Source organism: Rhinatrema bivittatum, chromosome 3, assembly GCF_901001135.1.
Source record: "Rhinatrema bivittatum chromosome 3, aRhiBiv1.1, whole genome shotgun sequence".
Taxonomy (NCBI): Eukaryota; Metazoa; Chordata; class Amphibia; order Gymnophiona; family Rhinatrematidae; genus Rhinatrema; species Rhinatrema bivittatum.
In genome coordinates, this window is record NC_042617.1 from 171,844,198 (window position 1) to 171,857,636 (window position 13,439).

General features: G+C 46.2%; 1 protein-coding gene across 2 annotated transcripts in view; it reads left to right on the top strand.

Moving 5' to 3' along the window:
- AHCTF1 (AT-hook containing transcription factor 1) overlaps nucleotides 1–13,439 on the top strand; it is a 564,884-nt gene that overhangs the window by 234,483 nt on the left and 316,962 nt on the right. For both annotated transcript variants that reach the window (XM_029593945.1, XM_029593946.1), the window contains exon 17: nucleotides 3,557–3,650. In XM_029593945.1, coding sequence (XP_029449805.1) covers nucleotides 3,557–3,650 — 94 coding nt within the window. The remainder of the gene's footprint in view (nucleotides 1–3,556; nucleotides 3,651–13,439) is intronic.

Here is a 13,439-nt window from a genome sequence, read left to right on the forward strand (position 1 = left end):
TGAAAGGAGTCAAACACATTCACCCACCACTAAAGTGGCCGGGTACCTCTGTGGAATCTCAATCTCGTTTTGGACTTCCTAGCGGGAACCACCTTCAGACCCCTGCGAGGCCTGTCCCTTCGCCTGTTAACCTTGAAGATGGTGTTTTTGCTGGTGGTGTGTTCAGCATATCGGAACTACAAGCACTGTCCTGCCGTGAGCTGTTCCTCAGGATCACCCCTCCTTCCTCCCCAAAGTGGTCTCACACTTCCACCTTAACCAGACCATCTTGCTACCAACGACGGATGGCTGGAAGAATTCGGAGGAAGCCCTTAGTCTCCCTCACCTCAACATCGGCAGACTCCTATCCAGATACCTGGAAATGTCCGAGCCCATACGAAAAACGGACCACCTTTTCGTCCTTCACAGCGGAAAGAGACAAGGGGAAGCGAGCTCATGGGCAACCATCGCCCGCTGGATCAAGAAAGTCATCAAGGCGGCCTGTGTAGAAGCTGGCAAGCCACCACCTCTACAGGTCAAGGCCCATTCTACCAGAGCCCAGGTAGTATCATGGGCAGAAACTAGAATGCTGTCACCTGCCGAGATCTGCAGGGCGGCTACATGGCCCTCCATCCATACCTTCTCCAGATTCTACCGTCTGGATGTTCAGGCTTGGGAGGACACAGCATTTGCAAGGGCAATACTAACTGGATCATGGGCAGCCTCCCACCCGGATCGGGAGTAGCTTTTATACATCCCATTGGTCCTGAGTCCATCTGCTACATGCTAGAAAATGGAGAAATTTCTTACCTGATAATTTCGTTTTCCTTAGTGTAGACAGATGGACTCAGCATCCCACCCTTGGCTGCTGTCACGCAGGGCCTTCAAATGTTCAAGGGTAAGCCATGTTTTTCATTTACCTAGGGCATCCACCCTGCTGGGTGTCGACGCTTTCCGGTTGAGTACACTGGCAGTCTCCAGCTATAGTCAATCAACCAGTTCAAGTTAATCAAGTTTAACGTTTAACCAAGTTATGAAGTTATCCAAGTTAACCAAATTAGTAAGTTAATCAATCAGTCAGTCACACATATATCCATAATACTTTTCGAGGAGAATACTGAAGAGCTGCACTTCCTGCAGGGATATATGTACTAGGGGCTGACATCAGATTGAAATCTGATCTGTCTCCAACTGCTAGCAGGAGTACACTATACCCATTGGTCCTGAGTCCATCTGTCTACACTAAGGAAAATGAAATTATCAGGTAAGTAATTTCTCCATTATGGAATGGACGGAAGTGCATCTTAGGGAGATCTCAGTCTCGCACATTGCAGGAAAAGACAATGTAAGAGCAGATTTTCTCAGCAGTCTTGATCCAGGAGAAATGTGACTTATCAAATGAGGCATTTCAGTTGTTAGTGGATTGCTGGGTTTTTCCATTTTTTGATCTGCTAGCAACTTCTCGCACTGCAAAGGTTCCTTGTTTCTTCAGTTGCAGAAGAAATCCAAAGTCCATGGGCATCGATGCCCGTTGTGCAGGAGGAGCCAGAGGGCAGGCTATCATATGCCTTCCCCTGTGATCCATGTTGGGCAGAGTGATCCGGAAGATCGAGAGCCACAGGAGGATAGTATTTCTGGTGGCACCCGATTGGCCCAGGAGTCCATGGTATGGAGATCTGTGAAGTCTCTTGGTAGACTCCCGCTTCCAGAGGAAAGGAATCTGCTGCAGCAGGAGCCTGTTCTTCACAAAGATCCGACTCAATTTTGTCTTGCGGTGTGGCCCTTGAGCGGGGTTGCTTGCTGAAGCGTGGATATTCTACTGCGGTGATTGCCAACTTGCTGCAAGAAAAAGTGTTCTACTTCCTTAACTCCTGTGTGGATTTGGCGAGTGTTTTGAGGCTTGGTATGAAGATCGAGGGGTTGTTCCTCACTAGGTTAAGATCCCTCTCATTTTTGAATTTTTTCAGGATGGATTGAGTAAAGGGTTGGCCCTTAATTCCTTAAAGGTACAGGTAGCGACTCTTGCCTGTTTCACGGGTCAGGTGAATAGTGGACCCTTATCGGCTCATCCAGATGTGACTCGTTTCTTGAAAGGAGTGAAACATCTTTGTCCTCCCTTGCGGCTACTGGTGCCGTTGTGGAGTCTTAATCTGGTTTTGGATTTTTAGCGGGCCCTACTTTGACTGATGAAAACCTCTCCTTGCGGTTATTGAACTTGAAAATGTTTTTTCTTGTGGTAATTTGTTCAGCATGTAGAGTATCTGAACTGCAGGCCGTGTCTTGCCGGGAGCTGTTCCTTCGCGTGACTCCGGGGGTGATTCAGCTGCGTACTGTTTCTTCCTTTTTGTCAAAATTGGTTTCGGATTTTCACTTGAATCAGTCAATTTCCCTGCCATTTCTAGACATGGAAAAAGATGTGGAGGAATATGGTCTGTTGCGGCCTTTGGATGTCAAGAGACACAATGTGAGGTATCTGGAAGTTTCTAAACCTCACAGGACGACTGATTGCTAGTTTGTTCTCCATGGTGGAAGTAAACAGAGCAAGCTGACTTCTTGGGCTACAGTAGCTCGCTGGATTAACAAGGTAGTCACGGCCGCATATGTGAATGCTGAGCAGCCATTGCCTAGCCAGGTTAGGATTTAGGTAGTACCATGGGCGGAAGTTTGATGTCTCCCGTTGACAATTGCCCAGTGGCGATGTGGTCTTCTTTACCCACCTTTTCCAGGTATTGTCTGGCTGTGCAGATCCGGGAGGATGCAGCCTTTGCACTTGCGGTTTTCACTGGACTGTGGGCAGCCTTCTGCCCTGTTCGGGAGTAGCTTTGGTACATCCCACTTGTTCTGGATCCACCTATCTAAACATTAAGAAATGAGAAATTACTACTTACGTGATAATTCCTTTTTCTTTAGTACAGACAGGTGGATCTACCTTCCCACCCTTGGCTGCCATCGAGTTGAGCCATTGTCCTCTTGTGTGACTGTGAGTTCCAGGGGTGATTGGTAAGTGTTAATCCAGTCCCTGGACTAGTGTTAATACATTTTGTCTGAGCTCAGTGTTTTCCTGTTGGCCATGTGCTGGAATGGTTATCTGTTAATCAAGTTTTGCTAGTTTGTCCTAAGTTGACTTTTGCAGAGAATACTGGCAGGCTGATGCCACTGCAGGAGTATATATTCTGTGATATCATCTTTACTCTATCACCATCTGTTGGTAGAGGTGCATAACCCACTTGTTCTGGATCCACCTGTCTATTCTAAAGGAAATTATCAGCAAGTAGTAATTTCTCAAATTAAAGCATTGGCATTTTTTTAAAATTCTTGGTAGAAAAAAATGCAGTAGTGCATCTGCATTTTTAGTACTTGTTTTCTCTCACTTCGACTGACTATTAAACAATTGTTTACTTATACTGCCAAGATATGTTAAAAATAAATAAATAAATAAAAAATGGCCCCATTTGACCTTTGTAATGACTGATCCTTAATGTGTGATCTCATTCTTTAGTAAATATAGGTGCCTATTTTTATGTCTTAAATATTGGTGTATAAAGAACCATTTCAACATAAAAATTTCTATCTATAGATGATGAAATGCAGTTGTCTCGGCCTTTCTATAATTATCGGCTAATACAGAACTACTATAATGGTCGCCGACAAAAACTTGAACGCTTGTCAAGGTAAGTTATATCCAGGTCTTTAAAAGGGACTTTGTGCTTAATATTTGCCAGCTGTTTGTATGGTTTTAGTTATTGCAAGCTGTTTGTATGGTTTTAGTTATAAGCCCTTTAGCATAGGGCTTCCCAAAACTGTCCTGGGAACCCCACAGCTAGATGGGTTTTTAACCTATCCACAATAAATATGCATGAAATAAATTTGCATATCGTAGACACTCAGTATAGGCAAATCTATCGCATGCATATTCTTTGTGGATTGTCTGAAAACCTGATAAGCTAGGGGATCCCCAGGTCAGGTTTGGGAAGCCCTGCTTTAGCAACATTATAAAACACAAACATCCCCATTTTAGGCAAATTTCATTTTGTTTAAAGGATGCTAGAGGTAGTATTAGCCACTGTGAAAAAGAATTTCAATCAACATATTTGTGGGAAGCATGGTGACAGAAATAGCTGGTTTTTACATGGCTGTGCCTTACATGCAGCTAGGTGACACCTCCAAACTAAGGAGAGGAAAACAGGAAAGAACTCATATTGGGGCAATCGGACATGTTGATTTAGGCGCTAATGAATCCCATAATGCAATGTGATTGAGGCTATTAGCATTCACTCCAGATGCAAAAAAAGAAAAAAAAAGTGTATCTAGGACGCAATTTATGCTCATCAATTAATGCTTTTCTGTACTGCCTCCTTAATATTGTTGCAATATTAAGCAGGAGGAAAAACAAAATTAAATAAAGTAAAAAAAAAAAAATATAGAAAAAAAAAAACTACTGGCAGTCGGGTGCAGGAAACAGACGCTCGAATGACAAGCGTTTGTTTCCTGAACCCCCTGGCTGTGCGGTGTTTAGGGAAACCGACGCCGATAAACTCGGCATCAGTTTTCCTAAGCAGCGGACCACCGATGCCGATCGGGTTCTCGTTAGCAAGGAGGCGCTAGGGGCGCACAAGCAACCCTAGTGCCTCCTTACTAACACGACCCCCTAATTTAAATATTGCATGGTGCCCCCCTTGGGGGTGCCTGGGGCGCATTAAGAAAGCGGGCGCTGACTGTTCAGCGCCCGCTATCTGTGCATATTTATTGCATCGGCCCCATTGTTGGTAATTTCCCAGCATGAAAGATGATTTCAAGCACTATTGTGTGTACCAGAAAAAGCAGAGTAATGCTATTCTTCCTTTTACTCCTGAATTTTTTTTTTCCTACTGTCCCACCACCCTCTTCACCACGTTTCCCCCTTTTTTCTGTGCAGAGTTCAGCTTTTCCTTCTCATAACAGTGCATTGTCTGGAATCCACCTTTCTGTAACTACTCCCCTTGTCCTTTCTTCCTTCTTTGCTCTTCTCCCTCCCTCCCCTTCTCTCTTGTGCACAGTACCATACAGAAGCAGATGGGAAATGCTAATCTCAAGCACTTAACCTTACAGGTCTCAGGACCAAATAGGCAATCAGCAGAATGCTCGCCACCTTTACCTAGCAGGAGAATTTAAGGCTAGCATTTCTGCTGTCTCCATATCCCCGTTACTACTGTAACACCAATACAATACTGGCAAGTCTCTTGCAAATTATAAATTTCCTAGCGTGTAGCAGATGGACTCAAAACAAGTGGGTATAGTGTGCTTGTGCTAGCAGTTGGAGACGGATCTGACGTCAGCACGGGTACATATACCCCCGCAGGAAGTGCAGCAATTCAGTAATTTCCATCTCCAAAGCAGTTTGGAGCTACCTCACGCTCGCTGAGTGTTTTTCCAAATTCTAACGACTAAATTCATAGAAGACACCTACTTGAAGACGAGCCCCGCACTCCTGCGGTGATACCATTCGGTCACTCCCCCAGTTGAGTTTCCCGAGGTGATTTCCGTGGTCCCTCTGAGGTGAGTGCCTCGGCCTGGTGGCCGGATCGCGGCAGGGACCTAGCCCACGAGCGAGAAGGGTTCGGGCGCAGCTTGGCCCCCGAGCGAGACGAGTTTGGGCGCGGCCTAGAGGCAGCGGGTGCACCTCCTCGAGCGCGGCGGTGACGGTAATCACCCTCTCCCCCCGCAGCCGGAGACCGCCTGGGTCGCAGCCGGGAAGCGCCGAATACAAGGTAAGGCGTACATCTTTACTTGTTGGTGTCCGAGGAACCGAGGCGTAGCAGAGCCTGCCTACGTGGCAGCTTGCCAAGGGGGTCGTCATTTGCCTGTCTGCTCGCCGACGCCTTCTGCGTTGCTGGGCGCACATGTTACTACGCATACTGTTAGGCGCCCGTCGCTAAGCGCATACTGTTAGGCGCCCGTCGCTATGCGCATAGGCGCCAGTTGCTAAGCGCACGTTGATACGCGCACATTCATAGGCGCCAGTTGATGGGCGCACGTTGATACGCACACATTCATAATAAGCGCCCGTTCCTAGGCCCCAGTGGACAGGCGCATGTTAATAGGTGCACATCTTTCGCGCATATTACAAAGCGCAGACTCTAGTTGAGTTAATAGACGAGATGGAGCGTAAGAGAGCCCATGCGTCAGCGGAGCCGGCACCTCCAGAATCAGGCATAAGCCTCTGCTCTGCATGCAACCTCAGAGCCACACAGGAGGCTCCTGTCCCTAAAAGCCATAATCCCAGTGCCTGCATGGGAGATAAATTCTGGGCATTATTCCATTTATTTAATAGTACCCAAGAAGGAGGGCACTTTCCGGCCCGTCCTGGACCTCAAGTCAGTCAACCGACACCTACGGGTCCCCAGCTTTCGCATGGAAACTCTGCGGTCTGTCAAAAATGCAGTACAGCCAGAGGAGTTTCTCACATCCCTAGATCTGTCAGAAGCCTACTTGCATATCCCAATCCATTGGGATCACCAGCGCTATTTACGCTTCAAAGTCCTGAACCAACACTTCCAGTTCCGAGCTCTACCCTTCGGGTTAGCCACCGCGCCACGGACCTTTACCAAGGTCATAGTAGCAGTGGCGGCGTCCCTCAGGAAGGAAGGAATTCTCGTCCATCCCTACCTGGACGATTGGCTGATCAGGGCAAAGTCACCGGAGGAGAGCCACCAGGCAACTAACAGAGTTATATCTCTTTTGGAAAGCCTAGGATGGGTAGTCAACACAAACAAGAGTTCCCTACAGCCTTCTCAGTTGCTGGAATACCTAGGAGTCCGATTCGACACCCAGGAAGACAAGGTCAGCTTGACCTCCAAGAGGAGATCAAAACTCCGGAATCGTCTGCAGGCCCTGCTGAGTATTAATAGCTGCAGCGTGGCCCTCGGTCCGAACATCGACCTCGTCGACTCTCTGCTCCAATGCTGCAAAATTCTCCCGCAGGTCTGAGAGAGAGGCCAGAAGTTCTCTTTTATGATTTTTAAGGTCTGTCCGAAATTCGACAAACCATCCCCAAATCTCGTCCCACAGTTGGGTGATACTCGCCGGGGGCTCAATTTCCGCGTCTGCCGCACTGCCAGTAGCGCTCCAAAATTTACTGTGGCGCCTTCGTTAGCGGCCTGGTCTGGCCTGTCGGGAACCTCTGACATCTGCGGCGGTAATTTAGAAAACAAAAACTGCTTCAAATCTGCAGTTTTTCTTTTCGCTGCCATAGTGGTCGCTTCAGGTGCGGAGGATTGTGTTTCCCCGTGTATTTGCTGCGTTTCAGGGTGCCTTTTTGGAAGCTAATATTAGATCGGGGAGGGAGAGCTCAATTTCATGCAGCCATCACCGTCGCCGGCAGAACAGCGCCCGAGAATTTTAAATGTTATTCTCCTTGCAACTAGCAGCCAATGTGGCTCTAACAATACTGGGGTTATATGGTCTTGTGGTGGGGTGCTAAAGATTAAACGTGTAGTAGAATTTTGGATTAACTGTAAAACTTATGAAACTAGGGAATACCAAGTAACTGTGCATTACGGTAATCAAGTTTGGACAGCATGAGGGATTGTCACTATGTGAAAATCAGTGTGACAAAGAAAAGGTTTAATCGTAACAGCCGCAATTTAAAGAAAGAAGACTGAACAAGAGAGTCAATATGAGCATGCATGGATAGTGAGGAGTCCCAACATACCCAAGTTGAAATATAATTGGAATGGAATGATTGTCAAAGATAAAATTTGCAAGGTAATTGAATGGTGCAACTTGAGATGACAATACAATATGGGCCAGATATTCAAAGCTGTCCAGTTTCTTAGCCAGATAGAACTTATTCGACCAAGTCACAATGTATATTCAATGGCATGTTTAAGCCAGTGAATATACATGTATAACTAAGTGCTTAGCCGGATAAATTCTAACTGGCCAAGTTTAGACATCTGTTAGCTGACCAACGTATGCAGCCCACTTGCTCCACCCTGATCTGCCTACTACACACCCACAACTTACGTGGCTTCATACCTTAGACTGTAAAGGAGCTTGGCTTATTACAAAAGGACTCTGCCACATCAGGCTTCGTAACTATTTGTCTCTTACGATCCTAACAGACTGACCAAATATACATTGTCCTACTGGCTAGAGGACTGCATTGTGCACTGCTATGCGCTAACAAGTCTACAGGTTACAGACATGATCGAGTCTTATCAAGTTAGAGCCATGGCTGCTTCAGTAGTTCGTCTGCGAGCTGTATCTCTTGAAGACATCTGCAAAGCTGTAGCATGGTCATAAGTACACACATTTGCGTCCATTATTGTCTGGATAATCTCTCAAAGAGTGACAGTAAATTCAGAAAAGCAGTTTTGCATACCCTGTTCACCCAGTAGTCTGTCTATGGTACTATCTGGGTTGCTTATTAAGTAGTAACACAAACAATATTCGATTGGTTTAACTAGTATATTTTTTTATATCATTCTAAATAGCCATATTCGACATCAAAAAGCTGTGAATGTATCATTAAATGTAGGACCCACACTCACAGAGTTTGTATATCAATCAAACAGAAAATTTTGGTGAAGGGTCACTTTATTTTAAATACCACTTTATGTTGATAATTTTTTTTGTTGTTTTGAATTTTCATTAAAATGCTGACCCTTGTGTCCCTTGTGTTATTCAACTCGGGACACTTGGAAACGAGTATTATCCCAGGACAAGCAGGATGCTAGTCCTCACATATGGGTGACGTCATTCACGGAGCCCTAATGCGGGAAAAACTTCTGGCAAAGTTTCTAGAAGCTTTTAACTGGCAGCCTGGGGCTACTGAGCATGCCTGGCATGCCATGATATTCCCTGCCACAGGGGTCACACTTCAGTCGTCTTTTTTCCGCGCTGCTAACTGCATCGCGGTTCACAGGAGCCCTGTGAGGTATTTCCTCACACCTACAAAAAAATTAAATTAATATCGCCCTTTACGGGTCTCACTCGCTTTGTCACCAGCTGGTGACAAAGTATACTTTTTCGCAAAGAAAAAATACCCATTTTTCATCGACGGATGTCGACTGAAAAGACTTCAGGCTTCAAAAAGTGCCCGGCCTGCAACCGAACAATGTCCATAACGGACCCGCATGTAGAATGCGTTCGGTGCCTTGGCGGAGACCATGACATCGCGGCCTGTTCACAATGCCAGGAAATGACGGTGAAAGGCAGAAAACTCCGCCAAGAAAAAATGGCACAAATTTTCCAAATTCAAGCAGGACCGTCTCCGACTTCCACAAAATCGTCACCGGCAGGCCTCACAAAAAAGATATTAATCAGGAAAAGACTTCCGGAGGGTTCGGGGGATGCCTCCTCGCCAACACCCTCCGCGTCATCGACAAGGTCGGTATCTGAACCACGTTCCAAGCATAAACACAGACGGCACCGTTCCATACCGCCGCTACCACCGCCGGGGGAACCGGTCCCTAAGAAGCAAAAGCTTTCATCCACCTCCGTGACATCGGTGCGGGAATCGATACCATCGACATCGATTACGGATTTGACTGCTTTAATCAAGCAGATAGTCACCGATGTCCTGCAACATCAAGTTTCCGGCGTCATCGCCGATGCCGACCACCGTGTCGATGCCGACAACCCTGTCGATGCCGGCGGAATCGCCGATGTCTACAACTTCGATACCGGCTTCCCAGCCGATGCCGGCGACTCCACCGACAATGCCGATACCGCTGTAGATGCCTCTATATACGCAGATGCCAGCGATGACTTCATCGATCCCGCTCAGTACTTCTTCGATGACAGTCCCATTCTCACTGCAAGAACCATCGATGACATCGATTTCTTCACAAAGCTCGATGACCACGATGACTTCTAGGCCAATTTCATCGATGATTCCAATCTCGATGTTCACCTTCCATACCTCATCGATTCCAGCTACTGCACAATCGATGTCTCTTTACACTTTGGCACCAGCTAGAGCGCCTGTGCCAGGTAAAGCACCTTCAGCTAAAAAGGCATCGGGTAAATTCAAACATTCTTCATTTCCAGCTCCAGATAATTCCACTTCTGAAGCAAGATTACATAGCATCCTCACTAAAAGGTACCAAGACCTTCTAGCATCATTGCCCATAGGACCTGGTCAAGAGGAAGAAGAAATGGAAGAAGAGGATAGAGAATGTTCACCGGATCCTCAAGATCCTTTACAAGGACCTTCAGGAGTTCCCCCACCTAAAAGGCAGGAACCTCCTCAGTACCATCCTACATCAGACACTTGGTCAGACTCAGAATCTGAGCATTCCTCAGAAGATTTCCTATCTGAGAATACTCCACCTCAAGCCAAAAAACAGTCACCTCCAGAGGACCTTTCATTTTCCTCTTTTATTCAGGAAATGTCTGAGTCCAAACCCTTCCAACTCTAGGCTGAAAGAGATGAGAGGCAACAAACCCTTGAAATACTGCAATTTGTGGATCCTCCTAAGCACAATCTAGCCATTCCAGTGCATGAAGTTTTATTGCAACTTCAACAGAGGATATGGGAACATCCATGCACAACCCCTGCTGTGAACAGAAGAGTAGATTCTACATATCTAGTCCAAGCAGCCCCAGGATTTGAAAAACCTCAACTCCCTCACAACTCCCTGGTGGTAGAATCTGCCCAGAAAAAATCCCGCAGATCCAGAACACATGCCTCAATCCCTCCAGGGAAGGACAGTCGATTTTTAGATTTAATGGGAAGAAAAATCTACCAGGGAGCCATGCTTAACTCTAAGATTGCTGCATATCAGCTTTATATGACGCAGCACCAGAGAAATCTCTGGAAACAAATAGAAGAGTTTTTACCATCCCTGCCTCAGCAACAACAAGAGGCAGCATAGCAAATTATTCAAAAGGGGCTAGATGCAGGAAAGCATGAGGTAAGGGCAGCCTATGATGCTTTCGAAACATCATCAAGAACAGCTGCATCTGGCATCAGTGCACGAAGGTGGGCCTGGCTAAAGGCTTCAGATTTACGCCCTGAAGTCCAAGACAAATTAGTGGACCTACCTTGTCAAGGAGATAATTTGTTTGGTACCAAGGTGCAAGATGCAGTTGCCCAGCTTTGAGAACATTCAGAGACGTTGAAGAAATTATCCACCTTACCTCACGACACTGCAACTCATGCAACCCGCAGACCACCACGTAGGGAGACTAAACGTCCCTTCTACCGACCAAAGAGGTATTATCCTCAGTCCTCTAGGTCAAGACCTCCAAGGTCTCAACAACGACCACAACAAAGACAATGGCGGTCTGCGAGGCCACAGCCACCTCCTCAAACAGGTTCCACCTCGGGTTTTTGAAACACATCCCAGAGTGCAGAGCCAACTACCCAATCCTTATCCCAAATTGCCAGTTGGAGGGAGAATTTCCCATTTTTACAAAGAATGGACAAACATTACAACAGATCATTGGGTCCTGTCCATTGTTCATCAAGGCTACCGCCTAGATTTCTTATCTCTCCCTCAGGAGTTTCCACCACAAAACTCCCATCTCAATCACATACCTCAGTTACAAACAGAATTATCTGCTCTTCTGAAAGCAAAAGCGGTGGAACACGTACCACACACTCAGAAGGGAAGAGGATTCTATTCCCGGTATTTCCTCATTCCAAAGAAAACCGAGGCCTACGTCCCATTCTAGATCTCAGAAATCTCAACAAATTCCTAAGAAAAGAAAAATTCAGGATGGTGTCCCTAGGCACCATGCTTCCACTAATACAAAAGGGAGATTGGCTTTGTTCTCTGGATCTTCAAGATGCATACACTCACATTCCTATATTCCCGCCTCATCGCAAGTATCTGCGATTCACAGTGGGACATCAGCATTTCCAATACAGAATGTTGCCATTCGGCCTAGCTTCAGCTCCCAGAGTATTCACCAAATGCCTGGCAGTGATAGCGGGACATTTGCACAAACAAGGTGTTCATGTTTTTCCTTATCTCGATGATTGGCTAATAAAAAGTCAGTCACAACAAGGAGCACTAACTTCTCTACATTACACAATACAGTTACTTCACAAACTGGGATTTCTCATCAATTATCAAAAATCCCACCTGAACCCTTCTTATCTACTCCAATTCATAGGAACAGAATTAAACACAAACATTGCACAAGCTTTTCTTCCAGAAGATCGTGCAGTCACACTGTCCCAGTTGGCGTACTCAATTTCCATACAACGACAAGCGACAGCTCATCAGTTTCTAATCTTACTAGGCCACATGGCTTCAACGGTTCACGTCACTCCTATGGCAGGACTAGCCATGCGACTAACCCAATGGACTCTTCGATCACAATGGATCCAAGCCATACAACCACTACATTATCAAATCCAAGTAACCCACCAACTACGCTCCTCGCTACAATGGTGGACAATCAAGGACAATTTACGCAAGGGCCTACCGTTCCAAAAACCGGTCCCTCAGATAACATTAACTACAGATGCATCCACCTTAGGGTGGGGAGCTCACATAAACTCGCTTCAAACTCAAGGAACTTGGACAAAACTCGAAGCCACATATCAAATCAATTTTCTGGAACTTCGAGCTATACGTTATGCGCTGCATGCGTTCAAGGACTGCCTTTCACACAAAACTGTGCTGATCCAGACAGACAATATGGTAGCCATGTGGTACATCAACAGAGAGGTACGGGCTCGTATCTCCTTTGTCAAGAAGCTGCACAAATTTGGGACTGGGCCTTGACTCACTCAATGTTCCTACAGGCTACTTATCTAGCAGGGATTCAAAATGTCCTAGCAGACCGACTCAGTCGCCAGTTTCAACCACACGAGTGGTCTCTGAATCCCTCAATAGCGACCAAAATATTCCAACGTTGGGGACAACCAACAACAGACCTCTTTGCGTCGCATCTGAATCACAAAGTGGACAACTTCTGTTCTCTACACAAACAGAAGAACCAACCAGCCAAGGATGCTTTTGCTCGCCCTTGGAACTCAGGCCTCCTATATGCATATCCTCCAATACCGCTTATCACCAAGACGCTGGTGAAGTTACAACAAGACAAGGGGTCCATGATACTCATAGCCCCGTATTGGCCTCGACAAGTATGGTTCCCCACACTGCTAGACCTTTCAGTCAGGGATCCAATACGCCTGGGAGTAGCTCCCAATCTCATCACTCAGGATCAGGGTCGGTTGCGCCATCCCAACCTTCAATCCCTATCCCTGACTGCATGGATGTTGAATGCTTAATCCTACAACCACTCAATCTTTCAACTAATGTTTCTCAAGTGCTTATAGCTTCACGCAAACCTTCCACAAGAAAGAATTATTCTTTCAAATGGAAACGGTTTACTTTCTGGTGCAAGCAAAATAATATTGATCCCTTCACTTGCCCCACAACTTCTCTTCTAGACTATTTGTACTATCTATCAGACTCTGGTCTTCAGACATCATCAATCAGAGTACATTTAAGCGCAAT